General features: G+C 47.1%; 1 protein-coding gene across 2 annotated transcripts in view; it reads right to left on the minus strand.

Annotated features, from left to right (window-relative positions):
- ABCC5 (ATP binding cassette subfamily C member 5) overlaps positions 1–26143 on the minus strand; it is a 59693-nt gene that overhangs the window by 8249 nt on the left and 25301 nt on the right. For both annotated transcript variants that reach the window (XM_056849423.1, XM_056849422.1), the window contains exons 7-25: positions 25785–25932; positions 24877–25025; positions 23386–23493; positions 19423–19773; positions 18678–18749; positions 17524–17648; positions 16356–16428; positions 14733–14936; positions 13135–13278; positions 12717–12819; positions 11901–12085; positions 9654–9800; positions 7760–7889; positions 6815–6968; positions 6583–6711; positions 5726–5912; positions 3407–3496; positions 1946–2135; positions 733–892 (exon numbers count right to left, since the gene is read on the minus strand). In XM_056849423.1, coding sequence (XP_056705401.1) covers positions 733–892; positions 1946–2135; positions 3407–3496; positions 5726–5912; positions 6583–6711; positions 6815–6968; positions 7760–7889; positions 9654–9800; positions 11901–12085; positions 12717–12819; positions 13135–13278; positions 14733–14936; positions 16356–16428; positions 17524–17648; positions 18678–18749; positions 19423–19773; positions 23386–23493; positions 24877–25025; positions 25785–25932 — 2849 coding nt within the window. The remainder of the gene's footprint in view (positions 1–732; positions 893–1945; positions 2136–3406; positions 3497–5725; positions 5913–6582; positions 6712–6814; positions 6969–7759; positions 7890–9653; positions 9801–11900; positions 12086–12716; positions 12820–13134; positions 13279–14732; positions 14937–16355; positions 16429–17523; positions 17649–18677; positions 18750–19422; positions 19774–23385; positions 23494–24876; positions 25026–25784; positions 25933–26143) is intronic.

Raw genomic sequence — 26143 nt, forward strand, 5'->3', positions numbered from 1 at the left:
CTAATCTGACTGGTTGATAGGGGATCAAATACTTATTTCACTCATTAAAATGCACATCAATCTCTGACTTTTGTCTTCTGGGTTTCTGGGGGTTTTCCTGTTGTTATTCTGTCTCTCACAGCTACAATAAACCTACCATTAAAATTATGGACTGGTCATTTCTTCGTCAGAGGGCAAACGGGCAAATTTAGCAGGGGATTAAATACTTTTTTCTCCTCACTGTATCTTTAAAAGCTTTGTATAAAATTGAAATAATACCTTTACAATCAGTTTGTCTATTCAGTATCAGTGTTTCAAATTTAAAAGATTTAAAAAAATAGTGTCAGACATGCAAATATCATAATTCAAAGAAGGTATATTAGAATAGAAGTTATAAAGTAAGTTCCAGTATAATGCAAGAATCTGATGTGTTTGTATGTTTTGTTTTAGTTGTTTGAAAAATAAAAATGTTTAAATAAAAAGAGTTGGGGGGGCTACCTCGGCTGGCAGACGGGCAGGATCAAGGGTCCGGATTCGGCCCACGGGCCGTATGTTTGACAAACCTGAACTAGACATTTAGGCAACTCTCGTGGATCTTAATCCTGGTAATTTTCGGCCTTGCGCACAATCAGAAATGGGAGTAGCAGCCAGCCTAACAACTCACATGCTGAAGCCACTCATGCACCGAAGTCACAATGTGGTGAAAGTGCCCACCACTCTTGCAGGCGCTTCTGGTTCCGGATAGGGACTCACCTCACGGTCCCGCTGAAGAGCACAGGCTCTTGAGGAATTATGGAGAGCTTGCTACGGAGATCCGCTAAGCCGATGTCATTGATTTTCACCCCGTCAATTTTGATGCAGCCTCCCGAGAGCTCGACCAAGCGGAAGAGCGCCATTCCTAGGGAGGACTTCCCTGAGAAAGCAAGAGCAGGAGTTCACCAGTGCGCGAGAAACACCTAGGCCGCCAATCAGACATGCACATTAAGTAGCGCTACAACACTGTGCGTGTGGTTAAATAGTGCTACATAACGGTGTGTGCAGATGTTATAGTGCCCCTTGTGCAACGCCCTTGAGTCCCAAAAATGGCTTCAAGGGTCTCAAGACCACTAAAAAGCTGAGTCTAAAGAGAAGCTGTTGGACCTGGAAGAATGCCCTCAATTCATGGGCCCGCAAGGCGCTTTGCCCAGATAAGAAGAGTTGGTTTTTATATGCCGACTTTCTCTATCACTTAAGAACCAAACTGCCTTACAATTACCTTCCCTTCCCCTTCCCTCAATAGACGCCCTGTGAAGTAGAGAGCTGTCACCAGCCCAAGGTCACCCAGCTGGCTTCATGTGCAGGAGCGGGGAAACCAACCTGGTTTCACCAGCTTAGCGTTTGTCCGCAGCTCATGTGGTGGAGTGGGGAATCAAACCCGGTTCTCCAGGTCAGAGTCCGCCACTCCAAACCACGACACCATGCCGGCTAACTTCTGTAGATGGGGGTGAAGAGAGACCATTAAAGACTACTAAAGAGCTGATAAGATAACCCCACTCCTATTATATTAGGTGCTTTGGAACATAGGTAGGCAATGGTGCTGCAATCATCTTGCTTGTGGGCTTCCTAGAAGCACTTGGTTGGTCACTGTAGGTACAGACTGCCGGGCTTGATGGACCCTGGTCTGATCCAGCATGGCCTTTCTTATGTTCATGCCTATTCTCTCCAGGATCAACGGAGCATGCCTATTCTATTAGGTGCTGTGGAACACAGGCAGGACAATGCTGCTGCAGTCGTCCTGTTTGTGACTTCCTAGAGGCACCTGGTTGGCCACTGTGGGAATCAACTGCTGGACTTGATGGGCCTGGGTCTGATCCAGCAGGGCCTTTCTTTTGTTCTTATATGGCCACTAGATGGCTCAGTCAATCCTCATCAAAACATCTCAGCAGGGATTTTCAGCTTCCTGAAACGCTGCCAGCTACCTACTCACCTGACCCCGTTCTCCCCACAATGCCAATCTTCTCCTTGGGTTTGACAGTGAAGGACACTTTCTTCAGGACGAGCGGGAGGTTCTCCCGGTACCTCATTTCGGCATTTTCAAAGATGACTTCTCCTTCTTGAGGCCAATCGGGAGGGGGAGCTTTGTTCTTAATCCGAGCGGGAGCCTCCAGAGAAAGTGTCTTGGGAAAGGGGGTGGGAGAGGAGGAAAAGTCACAGAAAGCGCAACCAAAATCTGCACCCAGGGAAGCGAACAGTGTCAACTCCTTAAAAACAGATGCTATTGTTTACTTCATTTATATATACAAACAAAAAATGTGACAAAATTGGATTGCAAAACTAGAGAATCGAATAAAAACAGTATAACCACCCAATAAAGAAGAAGAGTTGGTTTTTATATGCCGACTTTCTCTACCACTTAAGGAAGAATCAAACCGGCTTACAATCATATTTCCTTCCCCACAAAAAACACCCTGTGAGGTGAGGCTGAGAGAGCTCTAAGACAGCTGTGACTAGCAGAAGGTCACCCAGCTGGCTTCATGCGTAGGAGCGGGGAAACCAACCCGGATCACCAGATTAGCCTCCGCCGCTCATGTGCAGTGGTGAATCAAACCTGGTTCTCCAGATTAGAGCCCACCACTCCAAAACACCACTCTTAACCACTACACCACGCTGGCTCTCGAAGGTGTAATGGACAGGATGTGTCAGCCAATGAAGAAAATCCATAAGACAGTATTGCAAAAATGGTTATTGAGACAGAATTCAACTTGTGTGTACGAGGCACATATTCAAAAGGAGTCCCTCAAGAAGCACACATGAATAATAATTGACATGTGCTAAATGCATCACCACAGAATATCTATTATAAGTCCATCAAAAGGACAGGCATCTAGTATTTTGCCGTGTTTCGACAAGTACTTTCTTCAGAAGTCCATAGAGAAGAAGACAGTCAAATGAATTCAAGTGGTAAATTTCCATTCCCAGACAATATGCAAACTATATTTTAATGTTATTTTAATGTTTTGTATGGTGGAGCCCCGTGGTGCAGAGTGGTACACTGCAGTACTGCAGTCCCAGCTCTGCTCACGACCTGAGTTCAATCCCAACGGAAGTTGGTTTCAGGTAGCCGGCTCAAGGTTGACTCAGCCTTCCATCCTTCTGAGGTCGGTCAAATGAGTACCCAGCTTGCTGGGGGTAAAGGGAAGATGACTGGGGAAGGCACTGGCAAACCACCCCATAAACAAAGTCTGCCTAGTAAACATCGGGGTGTGACGTCACCCCATGGGGCAAGAATGACCCGGTGCTTGCACAGGGGACCTTTACCTATGGTAGATTGTGATGGCCTTTGGCCGCAGACAATAAACTTTATCACAATATACAAAATGCACTTTAGAAAATTCTAGGTGCCTTCCAAAAACAACACATCAGGCGTCAGAGAACATATTTTGAATACCTTAATGTAGTGGTTGATCCTCTCCACGGATGTGAAGCGGGCCTCCGTCTCTGAAGCCAGCCTGACTGTGAACTGGAACAAGCCCGTGAGCTGGAGAAGAGATCAAATAGCATTCGAATCACTTAACAGCAGGGACTCGAAATGCATTCATTTGCTGAATTAGCAGGCTTCCCTAGGAACAGCAGAGTTCACTATGCTGCCCACATTCACAGAAGGCCAGGTGCTTTCCTAAGGAACAGTTTAATGCTGGACTTCTCAAAGCAACGGAATCAAACAATCAGAGAGATGCCTTTGAATAACTAATCAGCTACCTCCCAAAAATTAAGGCTTGTAATTCCTTATTCTCCTAAAGTTACATCAATGAATTAAAGATATATAAAATATGTGATATATATCTCAAAAGTTAAATTCATACACATTGATTTGCTATCAGATCAAAACACTGTGGGCTTATGAAGTATTAAAACCAAATAAAATATGCAACGTAAGACTCCAGACTCTGGATTGGCATTTCCTTAATTCACACCTTCTCATAGAATCACAGAGTTGGAAGGGGCCATAGAGGCCATCTGGTCCAACCCCCTGCTCAACGCAGGCTCTGCCTAGAGCAGGGGTCTGCAAACTGCGGCTCCTGAGCTGCATATGGCTCTTTGGCCCGTTGAGCGCGGCTCTCCAAACTTGGTTCGGAGCCCCTGTTCTTGCGCCCGCTCGCGCCAGCAGCCGGGCGGCGGAGCCGGCGCGCCTGAGAGAGCGCGCGTGAAAGAGCAGGTGAGCGAGCGCACTGTCTCTCCCCCCCCTGCCATGGAGAATGGCCAGGTCCCCCTCTCCCTTGCTCTCAATGGTTGGGAGGCTAAAGCCTCCCCTCCCGCCGCGCGATTGCTGGGCAGGCGGCTCGGCGGTTCCTGCCCCCCCCCGCCCGCCTATCAGCTGTTGGGCGGGCCAGCTTCCTTTGGTAGACCTGGCCTCTGGCTGAGTCCCATTGGGAGGCCATGTCTACCCACTGGCTTTCTTTGCGGTAGACCTGGACTCCGAGGAGGGGGAAAAGTCCCCCTTCAGAGGCCAGGTCTACCAATTGGCTTCTATGGGCCTCTGGAGGCCAGGTCTACTGCCCAAAAAGCCAATGGGTAGACCTGGCCTCCCAATGGGACTCAGCCGGAGGTCAGGTCTACCAATAGGCTTTTATGGCGGTAGACCAGGCCTCCAGACGAGGACTCCGGATGGGGAGGGGGAAATGGCAGGGACTTACAATTTTTTATCAATAAATAAGATCACTATTAAGTATGATATCAAGTTTTATTCAGTGTACCTATAGTTTAATTAAGATTTAAAACTTTAATTAAAGATTATTAAGTTAATAAACAGTGTACCTACCTATATAGTTTAAGTTTAAGAAATTTGGCTCTCAAAAGAAATCTCAATCGTTGTACTGTTGATATTTGGCTCTTTCGACTAATGAGTTTGCTGACCCCTGGCCTAGAGCATCCCCGACAAGTGCTTGTCCAGCGTCTGCTTAAAGGCTGCCAGTGAGGGGGAGCTCACCACCTCCCTAGGCAGGCCATTCTACTGTCGAACAACTCTTAAAGCCTAACCTAATTCACGAGGTTGTTGCAGGGAGGAGGTGAAAATATGTTGTAGGCTGCTCTGGGTCTCCGTTGGGCAGAAAAGTAGGGTATAAATAAACTAAATACATTCTGCATCACCCAGCCTTCAAAGTTCCCTGGGTGGTGTAGTGGTTAAGAGCAGTGGTTTGGAGCGGTGGAGACTGATCTGGAGAAGCGGGTTTGATTCCCCTCTCCTCCACAGAGGCTAATCGGCAGAGGCTAATCTGGTGAACTGAATTTGTTTCCCTACTGCTACACACAAAGCCGGCTGGGTGACCTTAGGCTAGTCACAGCTCTCTCAGCCCCACCTACCTCAAAGGGTGTCTGTTGTGGGGAGGGGAAGGCGATTGTAAGCAGGTTTGAGTCTCCCTTAAGTGGTAGAGAAAGTCGGCACTTAAAAACCAACTCTTCTTCTTAACTGCAACACCCTCCCTGAACCAAGGCACTCAGGTTTTTTTAACCAAATCCATTTCCTTTCCTCTGCAGAAGGTATACTGTTAACTGCGCTATTTATGACCCACCCCTGAGCACTTGGGATGCTCATGAACATTCTATGATGCCACATTGTCAACCAGCGGCTCAAAAGGAAGGCGGGGGGGGGGGGAGTTTTTAGCCTCTTATTCAAACAATGCCTTTGCGATGCTGCTGCGCTATTGCCCGTAATTTGAGCTCCAAAACTCAGATATATAAATACATGTCGAACAAGGGAAACAGTCACCTGGACAGCGTAGGAGATGGCTAGCCCAGCATAGGCAGGGGAAATCTGCCCGTGCATTAAGACGATCATTATCCCCGTGGTGGTAATGAGGGCGATGCTGACGATGTCCAGTCTTACAGCGAGCCAACGCATGGCACAGCTGAACAAGAAGAACGGAGCCTGATTGTCATCCAACAGCTCCTGATACCTGAGATATAAGAACATAAAGACATAAGGAAGGCCACGCTGGATCAGACCAAAGCCCATCAAGTCCAGCAGTCTGTTCACACGGTGGCCAACCAGGTGCCTCTAGGAAGCCCCCAAGCAAAACGACTGCAGCAGCATGATCCTGCCTGTGTTCCACGGCACCTAGCAGAATAGGCCTGCTCCTCTGATCCTGGAGAGAATAGGTATGCATCATGACTAGTATTCATTTTGACTTATAGCCATGGATAGCCCTCTCCTCCATGAACACGTCGTTTCCCCTCTTAAGGCCTTCCAAGTTGGCAGCCATCACCACATCCTGGGGCAGGGAGTTCCACAATTTGACAATGCGTTCTGTGAAGAAAGACTTCCTTCTCTCTGTTTTGAATCTCTCACCCTCCAGCTTCAGCAGACGACCCCACGTTCTGGTATTATGAGAGAGGGGGGAAAGCTTCTCCCTGACCACTCTCTCCATACCATACATAATTTTACAGACCTCTATCATGTCTCCCCTTAACCGCCTTCTTTCTAAGCTAAACAGCCCTAAGCGGTTTAGTTATGGGAAATGGTACACTTTCTAGCTATCTTGTTTCAGGTTAGCACATACCATGGTCAGAACTGGAAGTCCAGCAGCATGCCAACACCGACTTGCAGAGAAAAGCCAGCGCACTAACCTGTGCAGGAACTCCGGCCCTTTATTGTAGGCATGGATTGTCGACAGGCCTTGAATGCTTGACGTGATGTGAGAAAGGAACGGAGACTGCGTGATGTTGTCCAGGCGTTTCAGCTCCCGAATGAAAACTCTGGTGGGGGGGGGGGAAGGAACACATTGAAAGTCCAGTACCTGCTGCTACAAAATGTTAGCAACCGACTGAGGAACCCCACCCGAACCACCGTGCCATTTACCTGGATACAATGTGCAAGATGGTAAAAAGGATGAGGAGGGGCCCAACTGCCATCAGGAACCAGGGGAAGACGCCGGCGATCACTCCCACGCAGAAGAAGACTAGGATGACATTCTGGATGAACATCTCGGCTTGAAATGGCAAACGGACATCAACTGGAAGAGAGACAACCTTCACCCAATGGACCAAACACTAATTATCCAACCAGCATATACCACTGATTTAACTTTCCTTGTTTCGCCTCCTTTTAGAAGTCAAGACCACCACACATATTCTACCCAGAGTGGTGTAGTGGTTAAGAGCAGTGGTTGGGAGCAGTGGACTCTGATCTGGAAAACCAGGTTTGATTCCCCACTCCTCCATATGAGTGGCAGAGGCTAATCTGGTGAACCAGGTTGGTTTCCCCTCTCCTCCACATGAAGCCAGCTGGATGACCTTGGGCTAGTCACAGCTCTCTTCAAGCTCTCTCAGTCCCACCTACCTCACAGGGTGTCTGTTGTGGGGAAGGGAAAGTGATTGTAAGCCAGTTTGATTCTTCCTTAAGTGGCAGAGAAAGTCGGCATATAAGAAAACCAACTCCAACTCTACCCTACTCCATGCTGAGAAGATGGCAAAAAACAAACGAACAAACCCTCCAGGAGCCCTGGCCAAACTGGCCTAGAGGAAAAATTGCTTCCTGACCCCAAAGTGGCACTTGGCATTACACGCATGTAAGGAAGGGCCCTGAGCGGACTTCATGGCACTTTTTTTTAAAGCTCAGAATGGTCCACTCTGATAGCAGCTTCCTGGGGACTCCAACAGAGACAAGCCTTTCCCAGCACCTGCCGCACAGCGTCGCTTTAAACAGAGACGTGCAGGACTGAACCTGGTGTTCTGCTGCAGGACCACAGACTGCGCCAAGGAGGAGCGGGCAGTGAAAACAAGACAGGAAGCCAGCTGGTTTTACCTTCGTCCATGTCCTTGGAGAACCTGTTGAGGATCCGCCCGGACGGCGTGGTGTCGAAGAATTTCATGGGGCTTCGGAGGATCCGCCGGAAGAGCTCGTCGTGGAGCCTGGAGGAGGCTCTCAATGTCCCCTGCAGTGAATGGGGAAGAAAGGGTCCCTGAAATTGGGGAGAACGCTTCACACCTGTGCCACGCCATCAAGCGCTACAGGCCGCAAAGGGAGACCGAATTTGCAGAGCTCCACAGATCTCTCCACCGGCTCCTCTCCAAAGGCCACTGGAGGAGCGAGAAATGAGTGGCCCAAGAGGATTGTTAAGACAGTGATACCCTGACATGGATGGCCCAGGATAGCCTGAGCTTGTCAGATCCTAGAAGCTAAGCAGGGACCACCAAGGAAGTCCAGAGTTGCTATGCAGAGGCAGACAGTGGCCAACCACCTACGTAAGATCACAAGAAAGGCCCTGCTGGATCAGACCCAGGCCCATCAAGTCCAGAAGCCTGTTCACACAGTGGCCAATCAGGTGCCTCTAGGAAGCCCACAAACAAGACGACTGAAGCAACATTATCCTGCCTATATTCCAAAGCACCTAATATAATAGACATGCTCCTCTGATTCTGGGTGAATAGGTATGCATCGTGACTAGTATCCATTTTAACTAGTAGCCATGGATAGCCCTCTCTTCCATGAGAGGGCTATACCTCTTTAACTTTTGCCTTGAAAAACTTACAGGGTTGCTATAAGTCCACTGCAACTCGATGGCACTTTCCCCGACCTAGATAACCCAGACTAGCTCAATCTCATCAGATCTCGGACACTAAGCAGGGTTGGCTTTGGTTAGTACTTGGATGGGAGACCACCAAGGAAGCCCAAGGTCACTATGCAGAGGCAGGCAATGGCAGGCCACTTCTGAATGTGTCTTGTCTAGAAAACCCTACCGGATTGCCAGAAGTTGGCTGCATACTATTATGACTACGTGACCCGGATGGCCTGGGCTAGCCCGATCTAATCAGATCTCAGAAGCTAAGCAGGGTCTGCTCTGGTTAGTACTTGGATGGGAGACAGCCAAGGAAGTCCAGACTTGCTACGCAGAGGCAGGCAATGGCCAACCAACTTCTGTTCGCTTCTTGGATTAGAAACCATCTATAAGATGCCCCTGTGTATAAGACGACCCCTATTTTTTTAACTTAAAATTTTAAAAAATAGGGGTCTTCTTATATGTTGGGGCGTCTTATAGGGTGAAAGAGTCCTGTCGCCCTGTTCCGCTCCCTCTCTTCTTCCCCCGCGGGGTGGGTGGCAACCAGTTTGAACGTCAGCCGGCCAGGGCCACCCTCCTCTTTCCCCGCTCCACTACTAGAGAGTGAGGGGAAAAGAGGCTGGTTTGCACGCGGCGACTAGTCTGAACGCCAGGCCGGCCAGGGCCACCGGCCTCTTTCCCCCTACTCTCTAGTAGTGGAGCGGGGAAAGAGGCTGGTGGCCCTGGCTGGTGGCATTCAAACCCGTCGCCACCCATCCCGCCCGACAGCTGACAGGCGGGCCGGCAGGGACTGGTTTGAAAGTCAGCCAGCCAGGGCCACCAGCTTCTTTCCCCACTTGCTTGCTTTTCCGCCCATCAGCGGGGAAAGAGGTCGGCTGTCGCTGCCAGCCCAGCTGTATTCTAAGTATAATACGACCTCCCAATTTTGAGCTTATTTTTAAATTTAAAAGGGTCGTCTTCTACACGGAAAAATACGTTATATTTTTCCCAATTTATATGCGGGGGACAGTGGTGGTACCGAACAGCGTGAATAGCCCGGCTTAGAGTTCAGGAGGCAAACGAAGCCGGAGGCCTGAAACCGCACACAACAGCAGCCCAAGAAAGAAAGCCAATCTGCCTCCCCTTCCTCCCCACACGTACCTTGACGAAGGCAACCCCGCGCACGGCTTTCAGAATCAGCATGACCCCCATGGAGAGTGCATAGATGCCAGCATAGTAATGCATGTGAGGGTTGTCTTTCATACTGCTGCTCACAACCGTCTCGTTTCCCAGTGTCAGAGTGGTGTTCTGTTGAAAAAAACCAAGGTCACATGACCAAAATTACTTTACACTTAGAAGCGCACCTTAATGCAATTTTAGGTTATTGGCTTTCATTTTTACAGGGCAATTTTAATGCTGTTTTAACGGTTTTATTGACTAAATGGGATATTATTCTACTGTGGGCCACTCTGAGCCCAGTGTCGGCCGGGGAGAGGGGGGTATTAAATTTATTAAATAATAAATAAATAAAATGGGAAGAGGTTACCAGTATGCCCGGTTTTGGACAGTCAGCTGACCTCTCCCCTGCTTAACAGTTGTGAATTGACCTCTCCTAGGCTTAACCGTTCTTAACATTTGCGTGAATATTCAATGCGGGGATCCCCAACATGGCATCCACCAACACCTTTTCAGGTGCCTGCCAAGTGTTTTTAGAAAGTGGGCAGGGCCAGGTGGGGCTTCTCCCAGCAAGGCTGCTTGGCTGCACAATTTTTTTTTAATTGCTTAGGTTGTAGCTGCCTAGCACAGCGCAAGGATCTTCAAGCTGCTGCAGCCATTTTGTGGCTGGCTCCACCTCCTGTGGCAGTCATTTTCGACTGTGCCCACCATGCTGTGTCAGAAAGCCGCCTTCAGCTCCATAAGGAAGAAGGGCAACTAATCAATGTTTTAAATATAGAAATAAATTTAATTGGCTGAATTACTCAAGTAAACACAACCATGTTGGTTAGCCAGTTTGTTGATTGGTCCCTTCAGGCTAAGAACAGAGAACAGTTCAGCTGGCGTGGTGGTGGTGGGATATGATTATCTAATTGCATGATTTCCTGGACTCAGCAAGAGGGAGCTTGTTCAGGGATGTCTATGTAAGATTAAAGACTAGGATCCTTGGCCTTTAGGAGAACACACGCTCTACACTTCACTCAATAAATCTAAAGTTTGCTCACAAGTGGACTGTTAGCAACTTCTGAATCTGAACCGGACCTTTATTTATGCCTACTCTGGAAAAAAAAGGGGGGGGGACATGTTATTTTAGTGTGGAACTGAAACTGACTCATGTACACACACTGATGTATTTTTTTAAAAACCTCTCCTGGCTTAATTGAGCAGAACACTTTGCTTTCAGAAAGAGCAGCAACCTATTACTGTTATTGCTGTTACTTTTTTCCTTCTATCCATCTTGAGATCTTATCCATCTGCTCACCTGCTTGTAGCTTTATGTTACACCTCAGAGGCGCCTTAGATAATTTAGGACATTTCTGTTTCGCATGACTGTTTTTAGGGCTATTACAGTATTCCCTATTACTATGCATGGGTGTGAAAGCTGGACATTGAAGAAAGCTGATAGGAAGAAAATATATTTCTTTGAAATGTGGTGTTGGAGGAGAGTGTTATGGATACCCTGGACTGCCAAAAAAACAGATCAGTGGGTTATAGATCAAATCAAGCCTGAACTGACCCTAGAAGCTAAACTGACTAAACTGAGGCTATCGTATTTTGGTCACATTATGAGACAAGAGTAACTGGAAAAGAGAATCATGCTAGGAAAAGTGGAAGGCAGCAGGAAAACAGGAAGACCCTACAAAAGATGGATTGACTCTGTAAAGGAAGAAGACTTGGTTTTTATATGCCGCCTTTCTCTACCACTTAAGCAAGAATCAAACAGGCTTACAATCAACTTCCCTTCCCCTCCCCACAACAGACACCCTGTGGGGAGGGGCCGTGGCTCAGTGGTGGAGCATCTGCTTGGCATGCAGAAGGTCCCAGGTTCAATCCCCGGCATCTCCAGTTGAAGGGACTAGGCCAGTACGTGATGTGAAAGACCTCTGCCTGAGACCCTGGAGAGCCGTTGCTGATCTCAGTAAACAATACTGACTTCGATGGACCAAGGGTCTGATTCAGTAGAAGGCAGCTTCATGTGTTCGTGTGTTTACCCACTTTCTAACAACACTTGGTGCCGGCCTGCACCCTGGGTCCCACAGGCACCATGTTGGGGACCCCTAGTTCAGATTTTCACTCCGTCAAAAACGGCTCTGACGATCCCATATCCCATACCCCAGGACGAATCCGGCACCAGCTCACGCCAACAACCCTCTCATAATCCGCAATGGGTGCAGAGGGATCCCTCACTCTTACCCCGCTGCCCTGTTTGATCCAGTAACTCAGCCACCAGTTGCTGAAGGCGGTGCTGCCCACATTCAGTACGAAGAGTGCCATGATGACGAGGAAAGCGATGGGCCCTCCAGCCGCCTGTATGTAGACGCCGTAAACTGACCAGGGGACAGAACCTTTGCCTTTCTCTTCCAACTGTATCAGCTGGCCTAAACATACACACAGCAGAGAAAGAGCGGAGAGAAATGGGACAGCAGGCTAATGGGCAGAGAGGCCAGAGGCTGCAATCGATATTGCAATTGTTTCATTATTACCAATACAAAAAAATCATAAGAACATAAGAAAAGTCCTGCTGGATCAGACCTGGGCCCATCAAGTCCAGCAGTCTGGTTCACATAGTGAGCCAACCAGATGCCTCTAGGAATAACAGGCATGCATCATGACTAGTATACGTTTTGACTAGTGGCCATGGATAGCCCTGTCCTCCATGAACCTGTCCACTCCCCTCTTAAAGCCTTCCAAGTTGGCAGCCATCCCCACATCCTGGGGCAGGGAGTTCCAAGGGCTACAATTATGCTTCGCTCCAACTTTAAAGCACGATTCCTGGAAGCTGGCTTGGAGAAGCTTTGCATTCCCTTCAAGCGGACACATGCAACCAAGAACAGAAGAGTTGCTTTACTCATTAGCAAAACTTCCTTATTAATGCAACACCAGCAAACAAAGGGCAGTGTGGAACACGAGTGGTTCAACTGAACTGAAAACTGGCCAGAATATATTAGAGATCAAAATATGTAACTTGAAAAAGTAGAGAACCTGTGAGATAACGCAAATAAGACATACCTTCTTCCTTCTTGACCAGTTTCTCTTTCTTCACAGATCCTGACTTAGTGCTTTTATCTGGCGGCCTTTTCAAAGAACTGCTTGTCGTTTTCTTTACGTTGATCTGAAAATGAGGGAGGGAGGGAGGGAGGCGGAAACTAAGCAGGAAGCAACCGAGCCGAATCTCAAAAACAAAACTGCCTCTAGTAGAATACGTTCAGCAGTTCCGGTTAAAGCCCCGCCTGCCCATGAGCCCTATAAGGCTGCCTGAAATTCAGTTCTGCAGAGAAGGTCTTAAAGCAGCAGCTAGACGAACATTTGTCAACGATGCTCTAGGCTGATCCTGCACTGAACAGTGGGTTAGGATTAGATGGCCTGTATGGCTCCGTCCAACTCTATGGTTCTATAACTATGCTTTAATGGCTGTCGGGCAGAATACCTCAATGTGTGGTGTCTCCCCCAGCTGCAGGCTGTTAAAAATGGCCGCGTAGTCCCCATTCAGGTTCATCAGGTCCTCGTGGCTCCCCCTCTCGGTGATGCAGCCCTCTTTCATGAAGACCACTTCGTCACAATCCACAAGATACTGGAGGTCAAGAACAGGGAAAGAGCACTCAATATCAAGAAGTCAAAACGGGCAAGAGTCCAGTAGCACCTTAAAGACTAACAAAAATATTTTCTGGTAGGGTATGAGCTTTCGTGAGCCACAGCTCACTTCATCTGAAGAAGTGAGCTGTGGCTCACGAAAGCTCATACCCTACCAGAAAATATTTTTGTTAGTCTTTAAGGTGCTACTGGACTCTTGCCCTTTTTGACTACTGCAAACGGACTAACACAGCTACCCACTGTGCAATATCAAGAAGAGAAACACACTCTCTTGAGCATCTCTCTTGTACGTCCACCAAACAAACTTCTTCGATGGGACAACAGGAAGGCCTCTTCCCTGTGATCTTAATTTCCGGGCTCGAACGTATGGGAGAAGACCGTCCTTCGGATATCCCCATCCCAAACCATGTACGGCTTTACAGAGAGATGCTTTCTCTGAAAGATATACCAAGGGGTCCTCCCCCTCCCTGAAAGGAAGGATAACATTTTCTAGAAGAACGGGTTTTTATATGCCGACTTTCTCTACCGATTAAGGAAGAATCAAACCGGCTTACAATCACCTTCCTTTCCCTTCCCCACAACAGACACCCTGTGAGGTAGGTGGGGCTGAGAGTGTGACTAGCCCAAGGTCGCCCAGCTGGCTTCATGTGGAGGAGTGGGGAAATCAACCCGGCTCACCAGATTAGCCTCCGCCGCTCATGTGGAGGAGTGGAGAATCAAACCTGGTTCTCCGGATTAGAGTCCAAAGCTCCAAACCACCGCTCTTAACCACTACACCACACTGCCTACCCTATATTAAATGTACCAGGGGTGAGGGAGAGAAGAGACCACAGGTGTACCTAGATTAGAGGCCAGTAGCATCTTAAAGACTAACAAGATTTTCAGGATGTGAGCTTTCAAGAGTCAAAGGCCTAACAAAGGGAACTCGGGATTCTCAGAAGCTCATACCTTGAAAATCTTTTGGGTCTCTAAGGTGCGACTGGACATAAATTTAGTTGGAGAGCCAGCGTGATGTAGTGGTTAAGAGTGGTGGACTCTGATCTGAAGGACCAGGTTTGATTCCCCACATGAGCGGCGGAGGCTAATCTGGTGAACTGGATTTGTTTCCCCATTCCTACAGACGAAGCCAGCTTGGTGACCTTGGGCTAGTCACACTCTCTCAGCCCCACCTACCTCACAGGGTGTCTGTTGTGGGGAAGGGAAAGGAAGGTGATTGTAAGCTGGTTTGATTCTCCCTGAAGTGATAAAGAAAGTTGGCATATAAAAAACAACTCTTCTTCTTCTGCAGACCAACTGAAGAAGTGAGCTGTGAATCCTGAAAGCTCATATCCCACCAGAAACTTTGTTCGGCTTTATAAAGTGCTACCAGGCTCTTCCTCTTTTCAGCTACTGCAGACCAACGTGGCTACCCCCTGAAACTCTCTGCAAGTGTACCTGTAACTGGTGGGTGATGAACACGACGGTTTTCGACTTCAGGTGCTTCCGTATTGCGCTGTTGAAGATGTGGTTTCCGACGTGAGCATCCAAGGCACTCAGAGGGTCATCGAGGATATAAATGCTGTTCTCGCTGTACAGGGCCCGGGCAAGGCTGATCCTCTGGCGCTGCCCCCCACTCAGGTTTGCGCCGCGCTCACCAATCTAGGGGGAGCCCACATTGTTAAAGCATCCATTAGGAATTTTTTAAACTATTCAAGATAAAAAGCATTCACAGCATTTTAGAGCCTAAGGAGAGACTAAGGCAATGCCTTAGGCAATGTCAGATTCAGCAAAGTCTGCAATGCACAAATAAAGCAGCTAACAACCCGAAAGACCCTTCTCTTCCGTCATAGAATCATAGAGTTGGACCACCAGGGTCATCTAGTCCAACCCCCTGCACAAAGCAGGAAACTACCTCCCCCTCCACCCTCCCAGTGACCCCCGACTCCATGCCCAGAAGATGGCCAAGATGCCCTCCCTCTCATCATCTGGCTAAAGTTATAGAATCAGCATTGCCGACAGATGGCCATCTAACCTCTTCTTAAAAATCTCCAGGGAAGGAGCTCCCCACCTTCCGAGGAAGCTCTCCTTACGCTGTACCTCCAAAGATACTGAGTGATTATGATATAACACAGTGGAATCAGATACTTGGGGAGGTGGTGAACCCCCCCTCCCTGGCAATCTTTAAGCAGAGGCTGGACAAGCACTTGTCAGGGATGCTCTAGGCTGATCCTTCATTGAGCAGGGGGTTGGACTAGGTGGCCTGGATGGCCCCTTCCAACTCTAGGATTCTGTGAACAGGGGTCCCCAAACTTTTTCAGCCTGCAGGCACCATTGGAATACTTCTTACACTGGATGGTGCGTGCCACCTCAAAATGGCTGCAACATGAGGCAGAGCCAACAACGGAATCTCAGGGAGTGAGGTCAAGCATAACTCTTTTCGACATTTCAAGCAGAAGCCCAGTTTAACAGGAGGGGTAGCAAATAAGGTAGAAGACAGAGCCAGGATACAGGATGATCTTGACAGGCTGGAGAATTGGGCTAAAACTAATAAAATGCATTTCAACAAAGATAAATGTAAAGTTCTGCATTTAGGTAGGAAAAATCAAATGCATAATTATAGGATGGGGGAGACTTGTCTGAGCAGTAGTGTATGCGAAAAGGATCTTGGGGTCTTAGTAGACCAAACACTGAACATGAGCCAACACTGATGCAGTATCTAAAAAGGTAAATGCGATCTTGGGCTATTATCAGGGGGTTGGACTAGATGAACCTGGTGGTCCCTTCCAACTCTATGATTCTAGGATCCCTTTTAAATGAACATATTGATTTTTTAAAAGAAAAACTTGCATAGATACATGAGAGAATTCTGTGTTGTGGCGGCAGCTGCTGCCAAAACAACTTCTTAAAATCTGCCCAGCCAATCAAATCTCCAACGGCATCCAGAAGCCCTGCTAGGCAAGAGTCCCACCTGACTCTACTCACTCCCTAAAGACACTCGGAGGGCACCAGGAAAGGTGCCCGTGGGGCCCATGACCCACAGGCACCATGTTGAGGAACCTGGTGTTAGTGGATGCCTACCTCGGTCAGGTCTCCATTCGGCAGGATAGCCAGGTCAGGGCGGAGGCAGCAGTCATTCAGCACTGTGTTGTACCTGGAAATAAACATATATTTTTAGAAAACGGGAGTGAATGTCAGGTGAAACTGCATACCATTTCCCCTGTGTCCATAGGAAGGGCAGCTTAAGAAGAGCTAGAGATATAAAGTTGTAGGGGGAAAAAACAGAAAAACTCAGCAGGGGACAATAAGGTTTACTCTCACCCCCTTTCCTCAAGAGATTGTCTTCTCTCCCCCGCAATTGTTTCCAAAGGAAACAAATTGAATGGGCGCGGGGGTGGGGGGAGGGACTAGAAAAGGCTCTTCATGTACACTATTTATTTATTTAAGAATGAAGAACAAAATGTTTTCCCAGGTAAAGTTTTAGAACATTATTTTAGGTGCATTTCACTCCGTTTTACCTCTACAATCGCTACATGACACAAGTTTATAATATGGGGAAAGTACAGTTCCTATATACTATGGGACAAGCGTAATTTGCAAACCATCTCCCTTGCTTCAGATTTCCCCCACACTCTGCAGCACATGAAAGAAACTGGTCTAGATTTTTGAAACACACACCGATTCAAGAAACTAATTTTTATGGCTTAGAGAAACTGGTTTCAACCAGTGTAAAGATTCAGTTCTCTAAAAGTATTTGAAGAAAAAGAGTAGGTTTTTATATGCCAACTTTCTCTACCACTTAAGGAAGAATCAAACCGGCTTAAAATCACCTTCCCTTCCCCTCCCCACAACAGATGTCCTGTGAGGTAGTGGGGCTCAGAGAGCTGTGACTAGCCCAAGGACACCCAACTAGCTTCGTGCATAGGAGAGGGGAAACAAATCCAGTTCACCAGATTAGCCTCCGCCGCTCATGTGGAAGAGGGGGGAATCAAACCCGGTTCTCCAGGTCAGAGTCCACCGCTCCAAACCACCGCTGTTAACCACTACACCACGCTGGCTCTCAATTGACATATGTGTATGTTACATATACATATTTTAAATGCGGTTTTAACATTCACTGCCTTGGGGACCCCTATTTGGGTATAAAGGTGGCACAGAAATGTTTTAAATACCTAAATAAATCTTTTCCTCCTCCTATCCAAAGTGCTGAGCATTAGCAAAGGCTAACCATTCACTCCAGCTTACAGACCTTTCCTCGTCAAACTCCTTCCCGAAAAGGATGTTGTCTCTAAGGGTCGCGTTCAGAATCCAGGCCTGCTGGGCCACGTAGGCAAACGTCCCATCCACAGAAATGCTGCCTTCCAGCAAGGTCATCTGGAACAAAGAGCAGCGAGTCTAGGAATGAACCCACTCTGCGTTCGAGGAGAAAAAGGCTTACTCCAGGGGTGTCAAACATATGGCCAGGGGGCTGCATACGGCCCCTTGAGAGCTCTTACTTGGCCTGCGAGCCAGCCCAGGCAGCCACCACCACCCAGTCCCAATCTGGCCTGGCACGACCTAGTGAAATTTGTCATAAGCTCTAGGGATGCTCCAGTCCAGTGGTCCCGAACTTTTCAGGCCACCTCCCCCTCGGTTCCACAAACTCAACCCCAGCGCCCCCCTACCCTATCCTATAAAAAGCATTATTCAAAATAGGGGTTGGCATGACTCACTAAAGAATAAAATTTCAAAACAGTAACAATTAATTGCACATCTATTCAAAATCAAATTAAAACTTTTTAGTTGAAATTTATTCCACAAAACTGATCAACTTGATCCAGTGGTACCAGCTCTTCAAAATCTGGGGACAAATTCTAATAGTTTCCACCAAATTTGCCAGCATGGTACCATAGCTTGATCTATTGTAAAGTAGTGAACAACACAGTTTAGCGCCCCCTGCTGCCCTCTTGCCTGTTAGTGCCCCCCTAGGTAATCCCACCGATCCCCAGAGGGTGGTACTGCCCACTTTGGGAACCACTGCCTTGAGCAGGGGGTTGGACTAGATGGCTTCTGTGGCCCCTTCCAACTCTACGATTCTTTGATTCTATATCCGGCCCTTGTCATAAATGAGTTTGACACCCCTGGCTTACTGTCAAACATACGCCCGCCCCCCCACCCCGCATGCAAGATTAGCCACACTCTCAAGATCTGCCCGCACAGCCCTTGAAGCGTGTCTTGCTTGACTGCCTCTTCTGATCAGAGTACGAGGTCAGACGATTTAGTTATCACACGGACTAACAGCACGCTGAACAAAAATGTAGAAGCTGCCAGAGATGACAAGGGCAGAAATTGCCTACTTCCCTTGCAAACTAAGCAGAAACAGAACTGTGTGGCAAAAGAAGAAGCCAAGCGCATCTCTCTCACCTGTCCCAAAATGGCGGAAATGAGCGAGGTCTTTCCACTGCCCACGCTGCCACAAATCCCAACAAGCTTCCCCTGGATTAGAGCGCAAAATGAAATATTTAATGAAACAGAAATCGGTCCTTCATCCTAGATCTTCATGCCACCTACATTTAAGCTGAAGACAATGCATTCTTCTGGATTGATTAGGGCCCTGGGATTCCTGTCTAATTACCAATGCTGATTTCTTCATGACTTCCACCCTTCTGCATATCACACCTGATCCAATCACGCCTGCTAATGTCCATTTACCTGCTATTGACATTTACATGCTATTGCCACTGGGTGTGTGAATTCACTCTTCTCTACTTAAGGATAGATGGACTCACATCCTAGCTGTATCTGAAGAAGTGAGCTGAGACTCACGAAAGCTCGTACCTTACCAGACATTTTGTTCATTTCTACTGCTACGGATAGACTAACATGGCTACCCATCATGATCTACTTGATCCTTTTGACTGGAGAGGCTAGATGGCCATCTGTTAGCAATGCTGATTCTATGACCTTAGGCAGATCGTGAGAGGGAGGGCATCTTGGCCGTCTTCTGGGTGTGGAGTAGGGGTCACTGGGGGCATGTGGGAGAGGAAGGTAGTTGTGAATGTCCTGCACTGTGCAGGGGGTTGGACTAGATGACCCTGGTGGTCCCTTCCAACTCTATGATCCTGTGATTCGAAGGGAGCCCCTGAAAGGAGAGAGGAGTGCGACTCACCTTTTCAATGTCGAGGTCAATATTGTAGAGCACCCTCTGCAGCCGGACGTTCGTCAGATGGACAGGTTTATTCTCCTCCTCGGGGCTCGGAGGGTCGTCGCTGTCCACGAGGAGGTGGCCCTTCTGCTCAGCCAGCATGGCCTGCTGTCCCTCGCGCTGCTGGGCCTTCGCCTTCCCCTTCTTGCCCTTGGCTGTCTTGTCTTTTTTCATTTTAGGGGTCATCTTGGGGGAGCCCTGGACACTGGCATGGGAGGTCTCCCATGCCAAGGTGGCATTTTTCACCTCTATGGCGGTGAGAGGGCTGGCGGGCTTTTTCTTTACCATATGAACCTCTTCCATTAGAAACAAACTCTGATAGGAGTTGTGAGAGAGGTGCAAAGATGAGACACCGGGTCAAGACTGGGGAGGGGATAAGCCTACGGCACACTCACGCAGCAAAACACATCAGGCTATACAGTAGGCGGAAGCTGAAGAGCAAAAGGTGGCTCATTAGTGCAAACTATGAATGTGGCGGGGCCCAGACAGAGAGGCTGGGGTCGAGGGACCATTTTTTGGGACCTCGGCAGAAACAAAGACAGTTATGCCCCGGACAGTTCATTCCCACGTGTCTTGGATTTCAGGGTCTGCAAGACGAGGTCTGCTCGTTAAAAACACCACAATGACCCAAGAAGGGATGGAAACGTTTCTCAATTAACATTCGGGCGAAGTGGGGAGAAAAGCACAATATTCGGTCATGCGAGAATTTGGCAATTTGCGACGCCTGGGGACGTTAAGGAACCAAGCTTCTCTGTCATGTTTTCCACCACATCCATTTGCTCCAAAACACTCTTGGAAAGATTCAACAATGCTCGTTAAACAATTCAGGCAGAAAAATCAGCATGAAGACAAATAAAAATAGTCAAAACAGTCACCAATTAGTTAACCAGGATTTCAAACCAAGTTGCTATTTCCCATAAGCACTCACTCCCAACATTCCTACAGGAAGTATTTCTTCACACAACGCTGAGTTAAATTGTGGAACTCCCTGCCCCAGGATGTGGTGATGGCTACCAATTTGGAAGGCTTTAAGAGGGGAGTGGACACGCTCATGGAGGAGAGGGCTATTCATGGCTACTAGTCAAAATGGCTACTAGTCATGATGCAGACCTATTCTCTCCAGGATCAGATGAGCATGCCTATTATATTAGGTGCTTTGGAACACAGGAAGGACAACGCTGCAGCAGTCATCTTGCTGGTGGGCTTCCTAGAGGCACCTGGTTGGCCAATGTGTGAACAGACGGCTGGACTTGACGGGCCTTGGTCTAATCCAGTGTTGCCTTTCATATGTTCTAACACCTGGATGAGTGCTGTCAACTCGCTTCCGAATTATGGCGACCCCATGAATTAATGACCCCCAAAACATCCTATCACTAACAGCCTTGCTTAGGTCTCAGGTCTTCCTCTTTTCCTGCTGCCTTCAACTTTCCCTAGCATTATTGTATTTTCTAGCGATTCTGGTCTTCTCATAACGTGACCAAGGACAGCAGGAAAATTCCATTCTGCCATTGGAAAAATTTAAGTACAAAAAGTAGAATAGTGCTGTAACAATAGCAATTGGGGAAGAATAAAACAGCCAAGCTCTAAATTTAAGAAAAACAATGCTATTTATAGAAACAAACTATATACAACTAAGTGCAACAAGACATATCAACTACAATGCCATGGAAATACTAAGCAATATAAGAGACTCTTCACTGTTTGAACCTATGGGTCCTAGGTTGTTACCGCACTAGGTATTCCCAGCGATGTATTAAGAGTTTGGAAATGTTATAAAAAACATCGCTTTAAAAGGGTTTTTGGATGCCACAGCTAAAAAATGGTTGGAAGACGTCTTCACAGCTAAAGGGGCCAAACAAAGTGCGAACAGTATTTTTTATAACAGTTTCAAACTCTTAATACATCGGTGGGAATACATAGAAAGTGCGAACAGTATTTTTTATAACATTTTCAAACTCTTAATACATCGCTGGGAATACCTAGAGCGGTAACAGCCCTAGTTATGCTGCATTGAATGTATGAGAATATATTTAATGGCTGATGAAGCCCCCTAGCGAAACGTGAACGTAATCTAGAAACCACGTTCCACGCCACGAATCTCCTTATCTATGCCATGGACTTTGGTATTTATTAGACTATTATTTTGTGCATTCATCTTTCCTTTGAGATTGCCACAAATGGCTTGGGATGGCTTTTTCAGTATTGCGCATGACTACCACTGCCAGGTTTCACGTCTGACGTCCTTTTCCTATTGCGCATGTCCTACAACCACTCTGACAGAACTTACCTTTGTTACTGCGCATGACCTACCTTTTCTTGTCATTCAAGCCATTCCGTCTCAAGTCCTGCTTGCCAACTTTGGGAATTTCTAAAGTTTTCATTGTAATTCGTCTCAATTAGATATTGCTTAGTATTTCCATGGCATCGTAGTTGATATGTCTTGTTGCACTTAGTTGTATATAGTTTGTTTCTATAAATAGCATTGTTTTTTCTTAAATTTAGAGCTTGTGCTGTTTTCTCCTTATCCAATTGGAAAAATTTAGCCTAGATCCACCTGAAGGGATTGTGTACTCTGTATTCCAGAAATGTGTCCTAGAACCCTTGTGACTGACAAAGAGCCCCACAGCAGAATGGAGATACGGAACGAGTTGCCTGAAGATCTGAAGCTTGGAAATCACAGCTTTAAAGAAGTCTACTACTGTAAGCTATGAGGTCTTGTGTATCTTTTTGTTCACAATCTAGAGGATGGTCCATGCATGCACTGCAGGTGTCTCATTTCAGTATTTGCACTAGAAGACTCATGTATCCCTCTGTGATGGACTAAGGGTTAATATCTGTCAGTGACTAAGTAGGTGGAGCTTAAGGGAAGAGACTGAGCTGCTGGAAGAGAAGGGGTCTTTTACTCTGGGTTCCCAATGTGATAGTTTGTGCCTAGTGCGACTGGGGCAAAAACCTGAAGGGCGACAAAAGAGAGTTTTGGGGAAAAGGTCCCTACTCTAGTCACTGAGGGGAGGAATCGTCTCTGGGGAAAGAGGTATTCCTGGCCCAAGTGTTGTGTGAAAATGATTTTAAGAGCTGTGAAGCAATTCCACAGAAAGATAAAGGAAAGGAGAAGGGAGAATCTCCACATTTCCAAGTTTTAGGCACCAGAGTATACCCATGAACCTCTTTGTGGAGGTCATGGGACTAAGCTACCTTTAACATAGGTTTTCAACACTTTGAGAAAACATCAACTGTGCTGTATTTGTGCAACTCATTATATATATAGAAACTTTGTACCTTTCCTTAATACTAGTTTCCCCTCCCATATCTTTCCTGTGAAATATAATAAAATTCTGCTATTCTATTGCTGAACTGAATAAAGCCTCTGGTGTCTCAATTGTCTACAGTAAAGCAAAGTAGGTGACGTGGGAGAGATTCTCTCCCCTCGTTACACCCTCCAATTGAATTGAATTTTAGTGAACAATTGGAACTTGCTCAATACACGAGCAAGCCATGAAGGCCAACATTTGTAAGGCTCAAATCTGGTTTAAGAGGGCAGCTGCTTTGGTCTGCAGTAGAACAGCTAGATTTGAGTCCAGTAGGATCTCAAGAGACCAGCATGCATTCAGAGATCTCCATTCCTAATTGAAATCTTCATTCCTAGTCGTATCTGATGACAGGAGTTTTACTCTTGATAGCTTGTACGCATAACTCATGTTTCCCTCTAAGGTCCTACTGGACTTGGATCTAAGGTTCAAAACCAGTTAGCCTCAACTGCACTCCTGGTACGCAAGGAACTACAAGCATAGCAAGGAAAAGGATTCATCATAAAATAATGTGAATTTCCCCCCAAGAGCTATGCTCGTGATTAAAGGCCTCAAACCCACTAACAGAACAGCAAAAAAAAAAAAAAAAAACCCCACCCCAAAACCCACATTTACTCACCTTAAATCGGTCAACAGCAACAGATGCTTCAGACAAAGACTTCACGGAAAAAGGCGTGACTTTCAGAGCAAAGGTCATTGAATTGAACACTGTGACCACCGTAAATGCCTGAAAACACAGTTGGGAAGAATCGCTTTCAGTTGGAGTATCTACTGATGGATGGGAGACCAACCAAGGAAGTGCAGGGTTGCTACGCAGAGGCAGACAATGGCAAACCACCTCTGAATGAGAATAAAACTGCTGCTATCATATTGCCCTTGTACAAATCTATGGTGGCACCATACTTGGAATACTGTGTACAGTTCTGGTCACCTCACATAAAAAAGGATATTGCTGAGCTTGAGAAGGTGCAGAAAAGAGCAACCAGAATGATCAGGGGGCTGTGGAGCAACTGTCCTATGAGGAGCGGTTAAAACGCTTAGGGCTGTTTAGCTTGGAAAGAAGGCGGTTAAGGGGAGACATGATAGAGGTCTATAAAATTATGCATGGTATGGAGAGAGTAGACAGGGAGAAGCTTTTCTCCCTCTCTCATAATACTAGAACATGGGGTCATCTGCTGGTGCTGGAGGGTGAGAGATTCAAAACAGGATGTGCTGATGGCTGCCAACTTGGAAGGCTTTAAGAGGGGAGTGGACATATTAATGGAGAAGGCTATCCATGGCTACTAGTCAAAATGGCATACAAAATGGCATGATGCATACCTATTCTCTCCAGGATCAGGAGTATGCCTATTATATTGGGTGCTGTGGAACACGGGCAGAGTAATGCCTGCTGCAGTGGTATTGTTTGGGGGCTTCCTAGAAGCAACTGGTTGGCCACTGCGTGAACAGACTGCTGGACGTGATGGGTCTGAGTCTGATCCAGCAGGGCTTTTCTTATGTTGCTATATGTTCTTATGAATGTCTCTAGCCTTGGAAGACCCTACAGGGTCGCTGTAAGCTGGCTGCAACTTGACAGCGCCTTTCCCTTCCAAGATACTCACTCACTGTTGGGGTTATTTTCAAGTGAAGCAGAAGTCTTTCACAAGAACCAAAGCTCCCCAACCGGCCTGAATTCAGGTGGGGAACGGAAACCCACCTGCTAAACCCTTCCGAGGAAGGAAAGCAAAAGCATCTCTTCTTCCTCCCACAATGCAAGACGTACAAACTGCACCGGGTTCGCTCTGCTGCCCTGCCAGCAGCCGTGACCCTTTCCCATGTCCATCTGGTCTCCATTCCAAGAACTTCAATACTAGAATTTGTGCTAAGGAGGGAGAGATGTGGGGGCTGTTGACTGAAAATGTTTTTTAACTATAATTGGAAGCTGCCTCAAACCACAAGGCAGGATATAAATGTTTTAAGAAATAACAGTGAATATGGAGAAGCCTGCAAGCCCTTAAGCTGAAGGATGATCCCCTCCCCACAGCAAAAACAGTTAACATGCATAAGATTCCCAGACCATACGTTGTTTCCCTGCCTGAAATTTACACGCCCACTGGAGATGACAGATTACCTGAGCGGCTGTGAGATCATAGCCGAGGGACATGTGGACAGAGAAGGTCACCACGCTGGCAATAACCACAACTATGGGAGCCACGCCCACCGTGATGCTCTGGAAGTAGCCAGCCCGCTCCAAGATTTTGCGTTCCTCCTCTCTGATTTCTGTTAATACAGAGTACAGGTGAGGCAGTATTCAAAGAGGCAAGAAACACAGACAGCAATACAATTAACGTACAGAACTTAGGAAGAACTTCCTAAGAGCGGTTCCTCAGTGGAACAGGCTTCCTCGGGAGGTGGTGAGCTCTCCTTCCCTGGAGGTTTTTAAGCAGAGCTAGTTACTGGAGGGATTTCTCCCCATCTTCTGGGCATGGATTAGAGGTCACTGTGTGTGTGTGTGGGTGTGGGTGTGGGGGGGTAACTGTGAATTTCCTGCATTGTGCAGGGGGTTGGGCTTACATGACCCTGGAGGTCCCTTCCAATTCTATGATTCTATTGAACTTCAGGAAAGCTCCTACTTTTTTCATTCACAGTATGACAGATGCACCCGTAAGCCAAAAAATGAAGAACGGATTATTCTTTCCACCACGGACATTTTGTATTGCTTTGCTTGTGTTGCTTCATTTTAAAGAGGCGGCATGGAGGTGCGCTAAATAAGGGTATTTAAAAAATCTATATCGCTCAATTGAGTCTTGTTAAGGCTAGCTTTCCAAGCAATTCAAGCGCACCAAATGGGTACAGGAGACTTCTTACATTGCAGAATCAACCACCGAAGTGTGGGAGGGGAGAGGGGAGAAAAAGTTCCTTATTTCACATTCAAGTATGGCAGGCAAAGAGGACTAAATGCTCTAACAGCCCCCGTTTACTTGGCAGGCAGGGCGGAGAACAGGTTATTGGCAATGGAAGTAGAAAACTGACACTCACTTTGGACGTTCTGGGAAAAGGCCTTGACCCAGGCGTACATTTTAATAAACTTAATGTAGTTAAGAACTTCATTCATCTTCTGGACACGCTCATCCGTTGCTGACACGCATTTCCTTCTGAAATAGGCGGTGAAGCGGGATGCAAACATCTGAAAAGAGGAGACACCATGAAAGCCGGAACAGAAGGCACCCGGGCTCCTTCTCAGCGCAAAAAAAAGGGGGGGGGAATTAGTCTGAAGAGGTTATCAATATATTAATATTGATAGCGGTATATATTTTCGTAAGACTTTGTTCAGCTTTTATCTCAATATTTGTATCATTGATTGTTGTAAGCAGTCCTGAGCCAGGCTTTGACTGGGA

Source organism: Euleptes europaea, chromosome 5 (assembly GCF_029931775.1).
Source record: "Euleptes europaea isolate rEulEur1 chromosome 5, rEulEur1.hap1, whole genome shotgun sequence".
Taxonomy (NCBI): Eukaryota; Metazoa; Chordata; class Lepidosauria; order Squamata; family Sphaerodactylidae; genus Euleptes; species Euleptes europaea.